We start from the raw sequence: 21,856 nt of genomic DNA on the forward strand, positions 1-21,856 counted from the left end.
CTAGAGTCCAGTTCACACAGCATGTGTTAGTCTGGGTTGACTAGAAAACAAATCTAGAGACACTCACATGTGTAGAAGAAAGAACTTTATATCAAAAAGCAATTGTATTTTAAACATCACAGCCCAGTCCAGATCAAGTCCATAAATCTGAAATTAGTCCATATGTCCAATATCAGTCTATAAATTCCACTTTAGACTCATGAAACTCATGCGGTGATGCCTTATGCAGGAAGATCGCAGGCCAGTGGGTGGAAAGCCTTGTGAATCTAGTGACTGTGGAAGCATCTCAATGCTGGTGTGGGTCTCCAAGTGGCTTCTCCCACTCTAGAGCTCTCGCTCCATCAGAATAGTTCCATGTGGCTTGTCAACAGGAATGTGTAGCACAGAGAATGTGTGTCCCACCCCGAGGGAGGAAGACGGGAATTCCCAGAATCCTCAGGAGAAGGCCATGACCACACAGAGGCATGATTAGCTATTAACAGATTGACAGGCAAGCCTCCAACCCTATAATGATTTAAAAGTTGACATGAAATTATGTAACTTCCATGCAGTGAATGTTCTGCATTGGATCTTACTTAGCAGCCTCTGGAACATGCCATATGACTTGAAGGCTTGCCAGTGTTCCATAGAAACCAGCTGGTTCCTCAGAATGTGCCCAGAAGCTCAAGTTAATTTGGCCTATTTGGTGTATTTCACCAGGGACACTCCTACCCCAGTGTCCTCAAAAATATTTGTCGTCACCACACCACCACCCCTCACATATCTGGAAGATGGTCCTCCCTCTTTTCCTACCAACAGACATGCATTTGTTTCCCCCCGCCCAATGTGTTAGCTCCCTTTCCTATATCGAGTCAGTATCCCTCATCCCTCTGATAATATTGTCTACCTGTATGGGGGACCTCATCATGGATTTACATGGCTGCCACTCAGTAGACAACTTCACTTCCAAGCCCCCCCTCTTTGGCCATTTGTTCCCAGGTACTGTGATCCCAGGTATGTACTGTGAGGTGCCCTCCCCTGAAGTGACCTACAAAATACTTACCTAGAGCCGATGGTGTGTGGTAGTTACAAATAGCATGTCAACTTGAGGGTATTAAATGTATAGGGGTGAAGTCTAGCCTGTCCATCAGGTCACAGCCTGATGATACCTTTTGTAGGTGTGGCCTTCTCATGAGGATTCTGAGAACTTCCTCCCTTTCTCCCGGAAGGTGGGCCAAACTCTCTCTATACTTTCATCTTCCTGACAAGCTCGGAAGACATACTGAGTCCCGGAGGACCCTCTCTCTGCTTCACCTTCCTGTTGACACACTCAGAGAACCGGAAGAGCCTGGTAGAGACCCACTGAAGTGCTAAGATCCATCCATGGGTATTGGATCCACAAGGCTTTCCACCCACTGTCCTACAATCTTCCTGTATTTTGCATCATTGCATGTGCTGCATAAGTTTTAAGAGGAATTTATTGACTATATTGGCCTTATGGCTACACTCAGACTTATGCACTTGATCTGGACTGGGCTAGGATGTTTTCATATTATGCAATTACTCTCTGATATAAAACTTTCTTATAATATATAAATGTCTCTGGATGATCTGGACTGGGCTAGGATGTTTTCATAATATGCAATTACTCTCTGATATAAAACTTTCTTATAATATATAAATGTCTCTGGATGATCTGGACTGGGCTAGGATGTTTTCATAATATGCAATTACTCTCTGATATAAAACTTTCTTATAATATATAAATGTCTCTGGATTTGTTTCTCTAAACAACCCATTCTAACACATGGTATATGGTTCATTGGCATGGTTCAGGGTCTCTAACAGCCTTTCTGGTCCCCCAGCAGGCAGACTGGATGCCGTATAAGCCTGAGCTGGTGCCCATTCTGCTGCTTGGTTATACAGCAGTGGACTCATACATTATTTGTCCTTTTGTGATTGACAGACTTCAGTCAGCTCTATCTCTCTTCCAGTGTTCTCCACAGCTTCAGGGCTTTCATGCTTCCATTGATGTATTGTAGGCATGCATAGTCTTTCATTGCTTACATGTCCCAGAGTTTTTACTCCAATATTCTACTGAGTGGAATTTAAGATATTTTTGAGTTCTTGCTTTTGTGAAGTATGCTGCAATGAACATAGGGGAGCAAACGTCTGTTCGTGATCTGTTTCTTATTTCTTATTACTGGGTATATGTCCAGAAATGGTCTTGCTGGATCATATGGTGCTTCAATTGACATCTGGTTTAGGTATCGCCATATCTCCTTCACAGCGGCTGTACATATTTACAACCCTAACAGCTGTGGATAAGAATTCCAATCTCACCCCACCTTTTCCAGCATTTGTTGTTTCCAGCTTCTTAAAATTAGGCTATAAGTATGGGTGTTAGATGGTATCTCATGGTGTTTTAGCTTGCATTTCCCCATGGCTAGTGCACAAGAGCATTTCCTCAGGTGTATATTACCCATTTCAGTGTCATCCTCTGTGAATCAGCTGTTCAAGTCTTCTGCCCACCTTCTCAAAGGGTTACTAGTCATTTTTCTAGTACGGTTGAAAAATGCTATGTATCTTAATAATTAGTCCAATTTCTTTTCTTAGTTACAAAATATATTTTCCTGCTCTGTGCATGCTCTTACACCTTTCTGACAAAGTCTTTTGATGAATACAAGTGCACTATTTTTAAGATGTTCTACTCATTGATTTTGTCATCCATGGAGTGTTTTTTCTTTGTTGCCTAATAACCTGTGTTTGTTCATATTTTTGAAGGGTTCTACGCCTATCCTGGGCTTCTCCGCTCTCCATATGACAGTGGTAATTATTTTGTAAATTTCTTTAAAGGATGATTCTGGAATTTGGATGTGCATTGCATTGCATTTGGAGATTGCTTCAGGTTATATTGACATTATCGCAATATTGAGACTGTTGACACATAAACACTGGGTATTCTTCCATTTGCACAGGTCCCCTTTGGTTTCCTGTAATAATGTTCTGTAGTTTCCTTGTAAAGGTCTCTCTTTGGTTAGGTTTGTTTCTAGGTAGTTCAGCTTTGGTGTGGCTATTTTAAATGGGATTGTTTTCTTGATATTTTTTCAGTATTCTTATTACTGGTACACAGGAATGTAATTTAGTTCTGCTTTTTAACCTAATGTGCTGCTACTCTACTAAACTCTTTTGTTTCCAGCAATCCTATTATGGATACCTTAGGATTCTCAATATATAAAATCATGTTGTCTGCAGATAGCATTCTTTGCCCCATTGTATTCCCTTGATCTCTTGCCATTGTCTTATGGTACTGGCTAGGACTCCCAGCACAATGCTGAAGAAAAGTTCGCACAAGGGACATTCTTGTCAAATTCCCTTATTCAGTGGATTTGTTTTCAACTTTTCTTCTTTGCATTTCATATAGGCTATTGGTTTTTCATATGTGGCCTTATTTAATTGAGGATTTTCTCTTCTAATTCTATCTTCTTGAGAGCTTTTATTAGGAATGGGTCTTGGATATTGTCAAATGCTTCTAATGTATCAATCGATATGATCATGTGTTTCTTATCCAGTTTATTGTTAATTATGGATTACGGTAACAGTTTTTGAATGTTGAACCATCCTTGCATCCCTGATATGAATCCTCTTGGTCACGATGTATTATTTTTCTCATATGTTGATGCATTCTATTGAACAAGAGTATGCTGGGAAGGTTTGCGTCTATGTACATGAGGATATTGGTCTGGTATTCTGTAGTCTTGTGAGGTCTTTGCCTGGTTTGGGTACCAGAGTTAAGCTGGCTTTATAGAATGAGTTTTTGGGTTTGTTATCACTGTCCATGTTCTGGAAGAGTTTGTGAGCGATCGGTGTCACCTTGTCTCTGAATCTTTGGTAGAATTTTCCTGTGAAGTCATCTGATCTGGACTAGGGATTTTTAGTTGGGAGTTTCTTGTTGACCTTATGTGTTTCTTCTTTTGCTATGTGTCTATTCAAGTTCTTAATGTCTGTGTGTGATAATCTGGGGTAGAGTGTTTCTAGGTATTTGTCCATGACCTCTAAGTGATTGAATTTATTCACACACTGTCTTGCATATCGATGTGTTATTTATATTTCTTTAGGTTCGGTGGCAATATCCCCTGTTTCATCCCTAATTTTTGTTATTGATTGCTGCTCCTTCTTTTCCCTTGTTAAGTTTGCTAGTGGTTTGTCAATTTTGTTGATCTTCCAAACAACAAACTTCTTGTTTTTTCCTCATTGTTTTACTGTTTTCCAAATCTTTTTTTTCTTTCTGCTCTTGCTTTTATGATGTGCTTTCTTTTGCTGTTTGAAGGATTATGCTCTCGCTCTATTCTAATTGCCAGAGGTGCTGTGTGAAGGAGCTGACCATGGTTTTCTCCTCTTTTTTCATGTGTGCAGTTTTTGCAATTATGTGACCTCTGGTAACTGCTTTTGCTGTGTCCCATGGGTTTTGGTATGCTGTGTTACCATTCTCATTACTTTCCAGCATCTTCCTAATTTCCTCTCTCTTTTTGGACTAGTATCCAGTCCTTTATGAGAAGTGACTTGTTGAGGTTCCAAGATATTGTCTTTATTTTTCCATTCTTTCTGTTGATTTCTAGTTTAATGGTTGTATAAGTTTGGCTTGACTAGAGATCCAATCCAGATATGTACATATATATGAGAGAACTTTAAATCAGGAAATAATTATACACCAATAAAGCAGCCCAGCCCAGTCCAGATCAAGTCCATAACTTTGATATCAGCCCATAAGTTTGATGTTAGCCCATGAATTCCTCTTCAGACTCATGTAGCAAATACAATGATGCTGAATGCAGGAAGATCACAGGCCAGTGGGGGACAATGTTTTGTGAAGCCTCTCACCGATGGGCTGGCTCTCCATGTGGCTCCTGGATTTCCAGGGCTCTGGCTTCCATCAGCATAGCTCCATGTGGCTCATCAATAGGAATGTGTCCCACCTCCAGGGAGAAAAAAGGTCCCAGAATCCTCCTGCTGGGTGTTACCTTGTGACCCCTTAGCTCAAGTTGACAGGCGATTATGTAACTGCTGCAATGGCGACGTGGTCAGAGCAGATGGATTGAATGATCTCTATGCGTTCAGTTTTCTCAGACTTGCTTTGTCTCAGCGTGTGGTCTATTCTAGAATTTAAGCCATGTGAATTGGAGAAAAAATGAGTTGTTTTGTTTTTTGCGGATGGATGGAAAGCTCCATAGAGTTGATCAATTGTCTTGTTCAGCTCCTCCATTCCTTTATTGAACTTCTTACTTGTTGATCTATCTTTCTTTGAGAGTGGTGTATTCAAATCACCTAGTATAATTGTTGAGCTAGTGATTTCTCCTTTCATTTCTTTGAATAATTGGTTGATGAATTCCAGGGTCTTTTGATTGTTTCATATAAATTGATTATGTTTGTAGGTTTGGTCTATTTATCCCTTGAGCATTATGTAATGTCCATTCTGTCTTTTGGAAGGAAGGTTATTAATATTCTATGCTATGCAAATGACACAACTTTACTTATTGAAAGTTAAAAGGACTTGAAGCAATTACTGATGTATCACAACGAAGTGTAAATAAAATAAAAATTTTCATAGCTGGCTCAATAGAAAACATTTTAATAAACACAGAACAGATTAAAGTTGTCAAGAATTTTATTTTACTTTAATTGATATCAATGCTTATGAAACAGCAATCCAAATCAAACATGGACAGCATTAGACAAAACTGATAAGCAATGCCTTTTTAAACCCTAAAGAGCAAATATGTCAAATTGGGTTCTAAGCTGCACCTGATCCAACCATTGATATTTTCACTTCCTCTATATTCATGTGAAAGTATGACAGTGAATAAGGAAAGTATGACAATGATAGAGAGCATTCATGTATTTGTAATAACACACTATTGATTCAAAATATAGAAAATACCATGTACTGTCAGAGGAATAAACAAATCTGTCGTGGAGCCATAATGCTCCTTAAACCAGATGGAAATTTCATCTCACCGACTTTGGACACGGTGCCGGGAGAATGACATCATGCTTGTTGGAATGGAGGGTAACGGAAAGGAGGAAGCCCCTTGAGGGGACCGATTGACACAGTGGCTGTAATAATGGCAGCAAACCTAACAATTTTAAGTTGTTCCACGACTGGGCAGCATTCCATTTTGTCCTATAAAGGCTCACTAGGAAAAGGAGCTCACTAGACAGTATCTAACAACAACAGCATAGGTTTTTATGGCTGGATATTAAATTAATACAAGGGCCTTGGTTTCAAGAGCAGTTCAACTATTCTGATGTTTATATTTCTATAGCAATTTTGGAGTGTATCTGTTTTTAGAAAATATCTTCTTAGATAATAAAAGGAATGTCATCAAATATATAGATAGGTTAGATAGTTGATATTTCTATCATATTGAATCTCTAATCCATAAACATGATGTATCTTCTTCATCATTCTTAAGAATATCTTTAGTGCAGAACTTGGGCAGTTTCTCATAATTTGCATTTTTAAATAACATTTAATATTTGTTGCAACTGTGACAAGATACTCTTAATTGTTGTATATTAATTTTGTTCCCCGAAGCCACACAGAATTGTTTTATTCATTTTAGGTAATGCTTTGTGGAACTCTTTGAATTTTCTGTAAGAATTTTATCATTGAAAATTAAAAGTAAATTTCTGTTTGTACCATTTATATGTCGTTGTTTCTTTTCTGAAATTGCTCTGGGTGCAAATTTCTGTTAGTTATTCCATGGCAGAAATTTGAATGTTGGTGGGAGTCATCTCCCTCTCATGAATTATTTTAATTTTTGTCTTTGTACTAGAGCAATAGGGAGGAACAGGGCATTTGTGGAGTAAATAATGAAGGCAGGAGATGGGAGGCAGCACTAGAACTGATAGCGATTTTAAAGCCACATGCTCTCAGATAGATTTGGTGGGGATTAAATAATTCCCCTTGATACTATTGGATGACTGATCTGTTCAATTATGTGATATGTAAATTATGTGCCAGTGAAACCTGTGGAGGCAAAAAAATTTAATTTATATCGGCACAATTTATATACCTTTGTATCTTTTCTTATCTTCTAAAATGGTTAGAAGCTCAATGTTGAGAGGACGTGATGATAACAAATATTACTAATCCATCCCTGACCATAGGATCCCAAACTCGAGCCCAGAACCACATTTATGAGGTTAGCTTTTCAAAACCAAAACATTCCAAATATACCACCTTTGGGTAGATTGCAAGGCAAAGTAGCCCCATAGGACACATTCAAATGTCTCCATATAGTATCTGAGGCCATACGTTTTTATGGAAACAGATTGCTTCATCTTACTCGCTGGAGTTCTGACTTCCATTCTCTGGGTGAGCAAACTAGCAAGTTAACCATGGCACCACCAGGGCTCCTTTCATCAATCTTGAGAAAAATGATTATATTCATAGAACATACTGTGGTTTCACATTATGCTACAAACTTAGAGTTATTAAGGCAATATGGTTTAGGAAGAAAAATAGCTTACTCTGTTATGTAGATACGTAATTATCTTTTAGGACTAGACAAAACTGCCCCGTGACTTTCCAAGAGACTAACTCTGCCATGGAGTAAAAGCCGCATCTGGCTCCCCACGCAGTCGGTGCTGGTTTTGAACTGCTGGCTTTTCAGTTAGCAGCCCAGTGCATAACTACTACACCAGTAGATAAGCACAATAAAGAGTACAGGATAAACCAGAACAAGTATATTCAATTGCTTTTCATTTTAAAGCATTTTCTACACATATTTTTAAGACAACTGCTTTTTAATATTGAAAAAGCCTATCAATCCCTATTGGCCACTCTGATAAGAAATCAATATTAGACGATGTCTTAGAAACAAATGATGGAACTATTAAACTACTAGAAGAAAATACAAACACATACCTTCACTATATATTAATATTACATGATTCCATTAATAAAAAGAATTGCATTAATAAAAAGATTCCACTAATAAAAAGAATTCCATAATTGACTAAATACCAAATATACTGCTTAAATAAACAGATGCAATACTTGGGACATTGGGTCAATATCTAAACTATTTGGAAAGCAGGTACATGAACAGTGGACTTGAAGAGATCCATGCTTATGGCAACTCCAAAGAAAGGTGACCCCACAGAATGCAGAAATCATTAAATAATATCATGGGTGGATAAAATTTTGATGAAAAGCATTCAAAATTTTTCTAGTGATATGGTGATAAGGAGCTGTCAGAGCTGCAAGCCAGATTCAGAAAAGAATACATATAAGGGTTATCTTTTCTGATATCTGATGGATCTTGTATGGTAAGAGAGAAAACCAGAGAGATGTTACTTGAGTCTCATTGACCAGGTAAAAGTAGTCATAGTTTGTGAAGTAAACAGACTAAGGACAGCATCCAAGGAAAAGGAATGCCAGAACACTTTGTTGTACTTATGCAAAATCTGATCTAATGACTGGTCTGTCACAGAAAGAATAAAAGGAAGAACCTGAAGACAAAAATATAAACCAAAAGTGATCTTCTTAAAGTGTTAATAGGCCACAAAATACTACACATACTAGCAAAGAGCATAAAATTATTGTATGCTAATTTATGATACATTCATATTTCATAGTCTGTGTTAAAATATATTTTTCTATTTAAATTTGCCTTTGGAATAAAATAATCTAATTTCAATATTTTTAGAAGAAAAACCACAGGTATGCCCACCTCCTCCTCTCATTCCTAATGCTCAAACTATGACAACGACAGTGAATTATCAGAATGGAGAGACAGTGTCTATTGCTTGTCAAGAAAATTACTTGATTATGGAAGCAGATGAAATTGTGTGCAAAGATGGAAATTGGCAGTCTATTCCTCGCTGTGTTGGTTAGTAGTTCTTAACTTGTTTTCATAGATTCTTTCAAGGTAGGAAAAACAGTCTATTGTGCTATGCATAATTGAAGAAGATGAAGAGTTTTCTTTATGTCTACTGCACTTTACTTAACAAAGCAGAGAACAATGATGGACCCAAATTAGTCATCATTATTTCACTTAAATAGGAGGTAAATACAGTAAGAAGACAGAAATGTGTCTTATAGACTACATAATGTTTTTGTTACCATTTAATTTTGCTTGATAAACAAGCCCAGAAGGAGGATATTTAATGAGATGATAGCAGCATAGACATTGTGGTGATTTGGATTCTCACAAGGTCCAGATATTTTTCAGTTTTTAAAATAAGAATAACCAGGTCCGCAAGGCAGAATTGGGGCCATGATAATCGGGAGGGGAGGTAGCGCTCAGGAACCAGAGGAAGGTTTTGAGTTTCATTGTTGCTACACTGAACTCTGAGTGATCCATCTCCTCCCCACTACCCCTCTGGAAGGGATGTCCAGCTGTCTACAGATGGGCATTGGGTCCCCATCACGCACTCCCCCTCATTCACGGTGATGTGATTCCCACCACCCCACTCCCCCGCCTTTGTTGTTTGAGACCTGGTCTCCTCTGCCCTTCACGATCACCTATGTTGGTGTGCTTCTTCTCTGTGGGCTTTGTTGCTTCTGAGATAGATGGCCGCTTGTTTGCCTTCAAGCCTTTAAGACCCCAGATGCTATATCTTTTTGATAGCCGGGCACCATCAGCTTTCTTCACCACATTTGCTTACACACACGTCTGTCTTCATTGATCATGTCGGGAAGGTGGGTATCATGCAGTGACCGTTTAGCAGGGCGAGGTGCTATTGTATTGGAGGAGTATGCATGAGGAGGCCCAATGTCCATCTGCTACCCTACTACTGAACCTATAAATATATGCACATAGGTCTATTGCCCCCATAATCATAAATATATTTACATATGTACATGTCTGTATCTAGGTTACTCTGTATGCACTTTGCCTCCTACTCCTGTCCTCTATTTCCTTTTGCTTTACTCCTGAAACCCTCAAGGAGTGGCGACACCAGGAGGGAGGGGGATGTAGAAAGGGAGAATCGATCTTGGAGATCTATGTGTAACCTCCTCTCTGGGAGATGGGCAATGGGAAGGTGGGTGAGAGGAGACGCCGGGCAGTGTAAGATAAGATATAATAATTATTTGTAAACTATTAGGGGACTAGGGGGAAGAGGGAGTGGGGAGGGAGGGGGAGGGGGAAAAAAAGGAAACCGAGCTGATTCCAGGAACCCAAGTGGAGGGTGAATTTTGAGAATGATGAGGGCAACGAATGTATAAGGGTGCTTTGCTCAATTGATGTATGTATGGACTGTGATAAGAGTTGTATGAGCCCCAATAAAAAGATTTATTAATAAAAAAAATTTTATAAGCTGGCGTGCCACAGCAAATCGATGGCTCTCTGCTACACACTTGGGTTTTTCTCTATTGTAATAAAAGTAACCTTGCAGTCAGCATCCTGCTTGAATCAAAAAATATACTAATGCATATTTACAACATATTTTGTTTTAAAATAATGTATGTATAAAGAATCCTATTACCAATACTTTTTTTACTTACCAACATAAAGGAGAGATACATGGTCCAGTGAAAAATATTAAAGTAAATGTTGTTACAACAAAAGGACTTTCATTTAAAAAAATAAAAAATGAAATAAAATAATAATCATAATATAAATTACCTTAAAATTTCAAAAAGATTTTATTTGATTCTTAATTTTAGACTTTATATTTGTACTCTATTGTTTCTATCTCTTTTATTCATATAGAAAAAACTCCATGTAATCCACCTGCTCACATTGAACATGGAAAAATTAACTCACCTAGACCTTCAGAAGAAAGGAAAGAATCCAGGTACTCACATGGCACGACGTTAAGTTATAGCTGTGAAGAAGGTTTCAAGCTCTCTGAAGAAAAGGGAATCACATGCCACATGGGAAAATGGAGCTCTCCACCGCAGTGTGCAGGTGAGGGCACAGGACGAGTCAAATTCTGCTTTGGGAGTAATTTATCATAAATAATCAGTCCTCATCAAAGGCATAGGGTAATTTACTTTAGACGTAGTTATATAATTCCTCATGTACTTACTACTAAAGTACCTTGTATGCCTTGTATACATCTCAATATAAAATCTCTTTAAATTCTGACATTTATTTTTTCTCTAAACATACAACATTGTGTACTTCAGCCACCTTGTTTAGAGAAGTTTTAGAGTTTGATTTGTCAACCAGTAGTTTCACTTAAAAAAAATCTTAATGTTTTCCCTCCAATGTTCCTTCTGATTTATTGTAACCTAATGGTTTGTTTTGAAAGATCATTCATGCTTCCTTTATTTCCTTTAATCATTCATGTCTGGCAGAGAAGCATTAACTATATTGTTCATAAGTGCACCAACATTCCAGCTCAAGGTTTTAGGCCTGTTCTGAAAGACCACAAAATCATGGCATTAGAAATTGTTTCTGTATGTATTTCATGATGTAATAGTTAACTCTTGTGTTTTAATTTCTTTTCAAATACATAAAATGACTAGATAGAACACACAATATATAAAATGAAATTTCAGAAGTGAAAAATGAATGCATTATTTCTTGCTTTTTCAGGATTGCCTTGCGATCCACCAGTGGGGAGACCTCACAGTTCTCTGTCTCCTGAGTTAGACAGCTACCAACATGGGGAAGAAGTTACCTATATCTGTTCTGATGGTTTTGGGATTGATGGACCTGACTCTATACAATGCTTTGGTGGAAAATGGCCTACCCCACCAGATTGCAAAAGTATATATTTAATTTTATTCCATGAATGAAAAATATATTTTATTTAAAGCAGAGATAGTACATCTAAACAAATATGCAGTAATTGTAGAATTTAACAGTTTACCTGTGGGAAATTGTTCTGTATTCTGGTGGAGAATTTTAACCTTAGGAATAAGAAAATTTTGGCAATTTCAGACATTGTATAACCTTTAACTCATCCTCTCCATGCTTTCTGGAAACCAAGTCTTTAGGTTTCTTAACTCTGCTTCTGATGCCCAAAGGACCCGTCCTCATCTATCTAATCATTCCCCACTCTGCTGTCAGTTTTTCCAAGATCTCCTTATGAATATATAATTTCCTATACTATTTTAATTTCCCATAAGTTACATTTTAACAGAAGCATAACAGAAATAAATATAGACATGAATATATGATATAAGTGATTACAACAGGGCAAGAATAAATTTGAATGTAAAAAGACATATGACGCCCAATCATTGTGTCTACACATATCAAGGAGTCTCCACCATGAACATCCAAACCTATGGCTTTGATGCATGTAGAACAATGGAATGTAATTACATCAAGACTATGGAATTTGCTTTGTCAAGTTGAAAGAAAAAAACTGTAGAATGATTATTTTTTTAATCTGATGCTAGCTATTTTAGATGATGAATATTAAATATTATACATCGTAAAGGTTTGCTGAATTCCTTATTCCATTTCTTTCAGTTACAGATTGCTTTGAAGTACCCACATTTCCTCATTCTGTACTCAAAAGCACTGTTAAGGAGTTATATAAGTCAGGAGAACAAGTCGAATATGAATGTGAAAAAAATTTCCAATTGGATGGATCAAATATTGTAAAGTGTATCAAGAGTAAATGGATAGGAAGTCCTACATGTAAAGGTACTTTGGTTAATGCTTAAATTTAATAAAAATGATACGTTAGACAATAGCCCCCCCTTTTGGGGGCCCCTTCAACAAATCGACATAGTTTAAGGGGTATGCAACATGTAGGCAATGGTTAGCCTTTTAGCCCAGTGGTTCAGACAGAGTAACCGCTGATGTAGCAGCATCAATGTTTTCTTGAAAATTGCTAAGACAAATAGATCTAAGGATCCACCCTAGACCTACTAAATCAAAAAACTTGGATAAGGGACCTTGAAATAAATTTGGTAAATCCTATAGATTATAAGATAAATGAGTGCAGCTCTTATGTTACAAATCGAACAGCTTCGAGGGGGCACAATCTGCCATGGGCAAACCTAGATGAGAGGAAAGGATAGGTGCAGTTGAGGAGTTAGGGTCCCTGCAACGCACAGTCCAAGGACCCAGAGCTTTACTTGATACAGGTTTGTATACCCTGCCTGTTACGTAGCCTGCAATTCGTGACAGGTTTCTACACCAAGGTACGATTGACAATTCTTTCAGGATAAACAAAGAAACAGCAACACATCAGCCAAGCGGTTGGCAGACAAGAGGGGAGAGCACGGCTAGACACATGAAATAACTGGTAGCGTTGCAGACTGCTGCAAGTACACTTCATTTGGGAATCAAGTCTTACCTACTCTTGCTTTGCATTGACCTGGAACTCTTTAAAGCAGCGGGGTTCTCAACCTGTGGGTTGCAACCCCTTTGTGGGTCAAACAACCCTTTCATGGAGGTCACCAGGTTCATAACAGTGGCAAAATTAGTTATGAAGTATCAACGGAAATAATTTTATGGTTGGGGGGGGTCACCACAACATGTTGAACTGTGTTAAAGGGTCGTATAATTAGGAAGGTTGAGAACCATTGCTTTAAAGAATTCTATATTTGAAAATGATTAACAATGTAATGATCTGAGTGCATAATTGTTTGGAGAGTTTCAGTTGGACGTGAAAGTCATAATAGCTTATAACCTTGGATTCCAAATTGAATAGGTTTTTCTTTATTTTCCTCATCATTATTTTGCACCTCCTGTTTGAATTATTTCACTTAACCAGAGTCTTTTTATACTATAATGTCCTTTAAAGTGTGCTCTTAATTCTTGACATACCCTTTAGAGAAGTGCATAATTCTATTAAGTTTCCAAGGAGATAAACCATTATTAATAAGCGGAATAATTTCAAATAAATACCTGATATTGCATAATTAAACTATTGCAATTTTGAGACTTTTTAAATTCATATTGGGTTCATAGTAAATTATATTTATTTTACAAATTCTAAGAAGTTGCAGGACAACTCATTTTCACAGGCTACAAGGGGAAAATAAAAACTCTGCGCTATAATAAAAATAGAGAAGAGATTTAAGGCTGTGAAACTTTACATGTTACAGCATTTTAAACTTAATGTTCCTAAATCTTCCATGTACATTTCTTAACACTAGCAAATATCACTATAAATTGTCTACTGATTTTAAACCGCTATTGAAATATACAAAATGAACACAGATACACAGTCTTTTCTCTCTCTCTCTTTCTCTCTCTCTCTCTCACTCGTTCGCTCGCTCGCTAGATGTTTCTTGTGTGAATCCTCCCAAGGTTGAAAATGGTAAAATCATCTCAAAACCGATGATGAAATATCCACCGGAAGAGAAAGTACGTTATGAATGTGACAAACATTATAAACTCGATGGAGGCGCAGAAGTGATGTGCATGAATGGAACCTGGACAGAACCACCTAAGTGCAAGGGTAAAATATATTAATTCTTAAATATTTGTCTACCATATTTACCCCTATGGTTTTTAATTCCCCCCATTGTTTCCTACCTTTCTTTCATTTTCAATTCTCTTTGGGTTATGTTGTGTAATTAATTTTACTATTTACAGAATATGGGTTTGCTGGAGACAAGTTATTTTACTTGGCCTCTGAGAATGGCTGTGCCCCTCCACTGGTCTGGAGGATGGTGTTCGTTATATACTCATTTGTGGTCGACATTTCTTTCGTTTTTTTCTGAATTTTAAAACTGCTTAATCACTGCATTCTGATCCCCCTGGATTGCAAATGAAAAGTCCACTGTCATTTGAAACCTTGCGTCTCATTCGCCACTCTCAGTCACTTCATTCTGACTCACTGCAACCTTACAGAGGGTTTTCCGAGACTGTAAATCTTTTAGGAACCACATAATCCTCTGCATCCTTTCTTTCTAGCTGCTTCCAAGACTCCTTTCTCTTCCTTTATTTTTCATTATTTAATAATGATGTCTTCATGTACATTCTTCTGGGTTTCACTTGACTGGAGTTCATTCAGCTAATACGCAAGTATATGTTCTAGGGCTAATTGAAAAAAATCTTACCTATTACATTTACATTCATTTTTTAGCTTCACACACGTCTCTTTTTATGAAGCTCCAAATCTTTTTCCCCCCAGAACCTAAAATTCTGATTATCTTTGTTTATTTGTTTTTATTAAAATTTTAATTACAAAATACACATTATTTTATCTTCAGCTTTTAGATTTACTGGCCTGTGGTAGTGAATAAATTTTATGAATTTCATTGAATTAAAAATGAACCATGCTCTTATTTCTTCAGGCCCATCATCCCCTTAAATTTTAAAAGTTGCCAACTAATTTCAACTTCTGAGTCATCTAAGGGTTGTCAATCTCTTTGTTGTGCTTTCTCTTATGAGATTTTTCCAATTCTGGATACTAGGAGTGATTTTCAAATGTGTACAGTACTTTTGGATATTATATTTTCCCCCAAGGTGAATATTATTTAAATCTGATATTTTAAAAGACCTCCGCAACTACAATGCAGTAGTACCTAGGCTACCCTTTTGGAAGTGTGAACTGTTCAATGCTCTGATAATCATGTGAGAGGAAAAGGGAATGATTTTTATCTTCCGATGGTGATCTTCTTGATTGGGACCAATTAATTCATGCATCATCAAGCCCACTGCCATGAAATTGACTTTAAGTCATAGGAACCCCGGTAAAATCTCCTGGATTTTACATGTGTGCACACATCAACAGTTTCATTGTCCTTTGATGGAACACTTGTGGGCTTGAACCAGTGACCAAGTTAATATTTCAAGAGTGCTTCTTCCCAGAGCACGCTGGTTAAAGAAGGAACATTTATATAAAAACTATTATGTCTGAACAGGACCTCAATTCTGCATTGCAATATTCTCCAGTGCTAAATTCAGGATATATAGGAGTAACAAAGAAAAGCCAAATAGCTCACTTCCATATGGTTCATTGAGGGTGCTGTCCAGTAAGCATTGAGCCTCTAGCCTCCAGTGTAATGGTTCATATCCAAGAATGTCTCTGAGTTAATTTCTCATTATGTCATATAGTACATTTGTGTTGTGTGTGTTTATATATGTACACAGATTCTACAGGAAAATGTGGACCTCCTCCCGCTATTGAAAATGGAGACACAACTTCATTCCCAGAAAAAGAATATGCTCCAGGATCATCAGTTCAGTATCAATGCCAAGCCTTCTATGCACTTCATGGTCACCAACAAATCACATGTGTGAATGGACAGTGGACAAAACCACCACGATGTCTCGGTGGGCACCTCAGTCTTTCCTCTGATCCAGGAAAAATCAGAATAATAATCATTATGTTTTGCTAGACATGATATAACATCACAAACTAGCAAACACTATTGTTTGAATAGCTCACTTCTACATATTAATAAAGCAAAGGTTTTTGCCATAGAGCCAAGTCTCACTCATGCAACACAGAAGAGAACTGCTTTCTAGGGATTTTCAATGTTAATATGTAAAGGCAAGGAGTTTTAGGAATGCTTATGGAATCAAAATATGCAAATATACTTTAATGCAAACCACTTCTTAAAATAATTGACCTTGTGATTCCCTAATATATGGTACAGTTACTACTTATTAAGCATGATGCACCATTTTTGTATCATTGAACAGTTTTCAGGCCCCAGGGTGGCACACATTCTTAACAGTCATCTTTCAATCTGAAGGTCGGCAGTTTGAGGCTGCCGAGCAGAACTACAGAAGAAAGCCTGACAATCTCTTCCTATTAAAATTATAAACAAGAAACTCTATTATGCAAGTTTGTTCCAAAACACACACATGGGATTAGATCCCACTCAACAATTCAGAATTTTTTTAAGTGCAATGAGTTGATATTTAGGTTTATTATTGTCACCATATCAAAACACACTTAATTTCTCACAGAGAGCAAATATTTTTGGAAAGCATGCCCACATCATTATTCACCACTGTTTGTAAGCCTAAAAGTCTACAAAATATATATTTTTGCTAACATTTTTTATATTTGTTTCTTCTATTTTCAGAGGCATGCATAATATCAGAAAGCAACATGGAAAGACATAATATACAGTTAAAATGGACACAAAATAAGAAAATTTATTCTGAAACACGTGATACTGTTGAATTTAAATGTAAAAGGGGTTACAGGGAATTGACACCAAGAGCCAGTTTTCGAGCAACTTGTCGTGAAGGGAAAATAGATTATCCCCGCTGTGGCTAATGCTGTGACTGAAGTACATTCTTATAATCAAATTGTATACATTTCATGAATTTTATATATGGTGATGTGATTTCTCAATAGTTTATCAACACTTACGTAATTTTATTCATAAACAGCAATTTGTTATAAAGTGAATCATGCAATTATAATATCAGAGATATTTGACGATCTTACACACCTTATTAAACGGTACCAAACCACAAGCAATGTGTTGTGATTATAAAACATTCTTGGTCAAAGGGTAGAGGCACTCGTTCCAGTGCCAGCTGTGGTCAATCAGTTTCCCAAAAGTGAAAGGTTTTCAACATAATGCCAGAGACTTTCTGAGACTCCTAGTCAGAAAAATAAGAGCTGTAGTTGTCTCCATCTTCAAAGTAATATTATGTGGAAAGGATTTTGATAGTCACAAAATATATACAATTATTTTTCTGTCCTCACTATTAGCCCATTTAGATCCCTAAAGGTAAATATGCCAGGAAAATTCAAATATGTGGTCTCCTATAACATGTCTCAACCCTCCTCATTATTCAAACCAATTGTCAGGAGAGATTAAAATTGATTTGAGTTTACAGCAGTTTTAAAATTGACATACATTCTGAAGAAAGTCCAACATCATCTAAGCACCCACATACAAATACATGTTCACAGTACTACGAGATTTGACCAATGCTTCTAAAACCAAGATGGGCAGAAAAGTTGATAATATGTTCCAGGGAATGCTGTTGGGTTAATGAGTCCCGACTCAGTAACTAATTGAAATGGCTGGGAGTTCAAACACACCCAAAGACTACATGGGAGAAAGCCCTGACTGAACGCTTCCAGAAAGATTACAGCCAAGAGAATTCTGTTGGGCAGTTCGACTCTCTCACCTGAGACCACTATGATTCCACACTGACCCTACAACACATCAGAACAAGATGGCATTTGAGTAAGAGACAGCAAATAAGAGTATTTACGTTTGACCCTTTTATAATTATTAGTAGTCTCAATTACCTTATTTTTAACCTATATTTGAAACAAACATTGGTATTTTAAAACAAGAAGGCTAACCAAAAGGTACTGTTGATGATTTTCTTGACTTTGAAATTGTCTTCGGGCCTAATAAAACTTTCTGTATCTAAATGCATGTTTCTACATCCAAGCCTTTTGAAAATTCACATATGATCAGGAAACAATGACAACGATGGAGGCAGTCCATGCTGGATGGAAGTCATTAGCACAGAGAGAAGAAAAAAATAAAGAGCAATGAGCTGATCCCTGATCACCTGAACATGGAGCTGCAGGGATTTAAAGCCTGCCCCAAGGTGGAAGGTCATGTGCTCTTTCAGTGCTCCGTGGATTTGTCCTAGTTGGCAAGATCACCATAGAGGCCAGACTGAGGTTTCCTCAGCACTGTGTAGCATTGCCTAGGGCTGTCATAGCTGCCTTGTGTGGTGCGCAGTGATCCCAGAGGGCAGGCTGGAGTTCCCCCTGCTCTTTTGGTTGAGTTGTCCCTAGAGCAGAGTAGAAGCCCAGAAGTCAGTGGTGGCATTTGAAAGGAAAGAGAGGTAGTGAACAGGAAATAGAGAAAAAGAAGAACAAAGAAAGAAAATGTTAAATAAAAACAAAAACATTCCGACTCCTTGAGACTGATTGCAGTGGGAAAGATACCAGGGAGAGAGAATAAAGAGAGGAGAATAAGAGCAGTAAGCAAGGAGATAACTGAGGCTTGATCACCTGACTGTGGGGATGCAGGAGTCCCAACCCTGCCTCAAGGTAGCAGGGTGGTATGCTTGGGGTAGGGTCCCACAGATGCTGGGCAGAATTACCCTCAAAGGCAAGATCACAGCCGAGACAGGCAGCGGTTTCTGCAACAGTGATGAGCACTGGGATTCACGGCTAGATCTCCCTTGTGCTGTATGCAGCAGGGGAGGGGTGAGTTCCCCAGGACATGTAAGACTTCCCCAGATGTTTGGAGGATCACAGATTGGACAGTAGCCCACTGCCACTGGGCTTGTCCTACTAGTGTGTTTCAGGACCACTGATGCCCTAATACCTGAGAGTTCTTGTTTTTTGTTTGGTTGGTTTCCTTGTCTCCTGGCTAGCAGGAATTGAACTAAGTTATTCTGAAAGCGAGGCCTGCTCCAAGGGGTCGTTTTTAGGTTCACAGGCTCTGGGATCTCTAATTTCTGGCCTTCCTTAGCATGGGCTCCATTGTTATATTAATGTATGTTGAAGGACTCTTTCTACCACTTGTCTTAGAGTTACGCAGTGAGCCTAGGATTTGTAATTTTTACTGAGAAAATGTTATTCTCTCTTTTTTATATTGGATTATGGGCGGCCCATTTGGGGGCTGTCACATTGACCCCCAGACTGGGAGACCCAGCTTATCAGAGAGGTTATCTTCTTCTTGGCCAACTGGAACTGAATTGGTCCCCTGGACTAGGACTATCTGCTATTTCTGTCACCCAGGGACCTGACTCTGGTACATTTTCCAACAGCTTTTCAATTGCTCCAAATGTATGACTACCCACCGAGCAGGACCACAGACTATGAGAGAAGACAGCTCACAGTGCGGGGGGCTCTGCTGTGGGGCCCAGTGACTAGCTTTCCTGTCTGTTTGGGATTTCATCCCCTTTGGGGCATCTGCCTGAGGAATTCCCTACTCACCACCCAACAAGGGCGCTGATAGCTGCTTAGCCAGAGCCCAGGAGCCCAGCACACTGAACAGAGAGCGATTTAGCACGTTCCTGGTTCACATTGTGAGTGGAAATTTTTTAAGAAGTGGGGTTCAGGACATACCTTAGAATCCTGATTCTCATTTGCAGACTCTGCCTCCCAGTCTCTTTCAACCGACCTCCCTATGTTCTAGTCTGGCAGCAGGAGCTCTAGGCAGGTTAACCCAACTAGACACCATCTTCTTCCATCTCCCTGCCATTTCATTTCTTAATTGCTGTGTGTGAGTGTTGATTACATTGATGTGGGCTCCATTAAATGACAGCCACTATAATGTCTGGAAATGTAGAACAGCCTTTTATTTGGTTATAACCGTACTGGGAGAATCAAAAACAGTCCAGATTGAACATCTCAGTGAGTTTATAAAGGCAAAACTCATTCATTGTGTATTGAAGCAAGCATATGACAAAAATAGAAAGCAAAATTACTATTCTTTCGAGTTAGTGAGGTTTACAGGGTACAGGATTGATTATAACATCCTGGTTAATAAAATGAGTATAATAATATTCTTGCTACGATATTGAAAGGAACAATGTTATTAATTACGCTGTTCTGATCACAGGAGCAAAGAATACATTCTAAAATCAATCATCAGTGGGAATTTCTGAGAAGGGCATGGGGAAGGATACAGGTCATTCAGAAGTCAACACAATGCCATCACTTTGATCTGTTCCCTCAGTATACCTATTCAAACTTCAATCTTTTCTATTTTTAGAAACTTCAAAATTTCAATCTTTCAAAGCGTTAAGCTTTTCTATTTTTATCTTAATGTTGTCTATTGGTACTTGTTTTCTTTCCATTGAGTTGTAACCCATACCAAAGACTGAAGTCTTTATTTTCATTAGCAAGTGCTTGAAGACCTCCTCACTTTTATCAAGCAAGATATGACATGTACATACTGAAAGCTATATCGTGGTTGTTAATAAGTCTTCTGCTAATCCTGATGATGTATTCTTCTTCCTATAGTCCATCTTCTCAAATTATTTCCTCAACATAAAGATCACGTAAGTATAGTATAAGTATATAGTAAAAGAATATAGCCTCAGATGCACATCTTTGGTAATTTTAAACCATAAAGTATTTTTTGGTTCTTCCCATTGTTTGTTATGTCCCTCCTAGTTTTAATGATCCACAGAGTCAAATGTAAGTGCATAGCAATAATCAATCTAACATAAGTAAATATATTTCTGTTATTCTCTGATTTCAGCAAAGATTAATCTGACATCAATCATGACATCCTATGTTAGTCTGGATTGAGTAGAGAAACAAATCTAGAGACACTGTGGGAGTCTAGGTAGACTAGAGAAACAAAACTCATGAACACTCACATGGAATAACAGTTTTATATAAAGGGTAACTGTACATTAAGCATCCCAACACAGTCCAGTCCAGCCTGACATTAGCCCGTATGTCAGACACCAATGTACAAGCAAACAAAATACACACAATTACACTGAATGCAGGAGTAAAGCCAAACCAGTGAGGGTGTAAGCATGTCAGTGTTGGCAGGGGTCGCCACTTGGCCTCCAGCAACTAGGGCTGCATGAAGGTAAGTCCATGTGGCTTCTCCTCAGGGATGTCTGGCAGGTAGTGAACCTTGCCAGCCAAGGCAGAGAACTAACTAATGGAGCTGCACACTGTTCCGACCATCAGAGAGCAAGAGACCAGACAGACAGGCTTGCTGAGCCATTTATCTTTCTCCCCCTTCAATTAATCCCATACGTGTTTTTCGGTCAGGTCGGCACAACAAACCTTAACTATCACACTCATATGTGTATAAGAAAGATCTTTCTATCAACTAATAATTGTATATTCAGCAAACCTCCCAGCCCAATTCAGATCAAGTTCAAAAATCCAATATTACCAGTCTATGAATTCCTACTCAGACACACAGCCATGCAATGATGCTGAATACAGGAAGATCACAGGGACCTGGGTGGAAATCTTGTGGATCCAGTGATGGTGGAAGCATCTCAAGACTGGCATGGTTCTCCAC

General features: G+C 38.1%; 1 protein-coding gene across 1 annotated transcript in view; it reads left to right on the forward strand.

The window, feature by feature from the left end:
• The window catches only part of LOC142439445 (complement factor H-like), a 77,204-nt gene extending 60,059 nt beyond the window's left edge, over window positions 1-17,145 (forward strand). The window contains exons 11-17 of the mRNA XM_075541810.1: window positions 8,694-8,876; window positions 10,704-10,901; window positions 11,535-11,708; window positions 12,420-12,596; window positions 14,188-14,364; window positions 16,005-16,187; window positions 16,949-17,145. Coding sequence (XP_075397925.1) covers window positions 8,694-8,876; window positions 10,704-10,901; window positions 11,535-11,708; window positions 12,420-12,596; window positions 14,188-14,364; window positions 16,005-16,187; window positions 16,949-17,145 — 1,289 coding nt within the window. The remainder of the gene's footprint in view (window positions 1-8,693; window positions 8,877-10,703; window positions 10,902-11,534; window positions 11,709-12,419; window positions 12,597-14,187; window positions 14,365-16,004; window positions 16,188-16,948) is intronic.
• Window positions 17,146-21,856: the final 4,711 nt, after the last annotated feature.

Source organism: Tenrec ecaudatus, chromosome 1 (assembly GCF_050624435.1).
Source record: "Tenrec ecaudatus isolate mTenEca1 chromosome 1, mTenEca1.hap1, whole genome shotgun sequence".
NCBI lineage: Eukaryota > Metazoa > Chordata > Mammalia > Afrosoricida > Tenrecidae > Tenrec > Tenrec ecaudatus.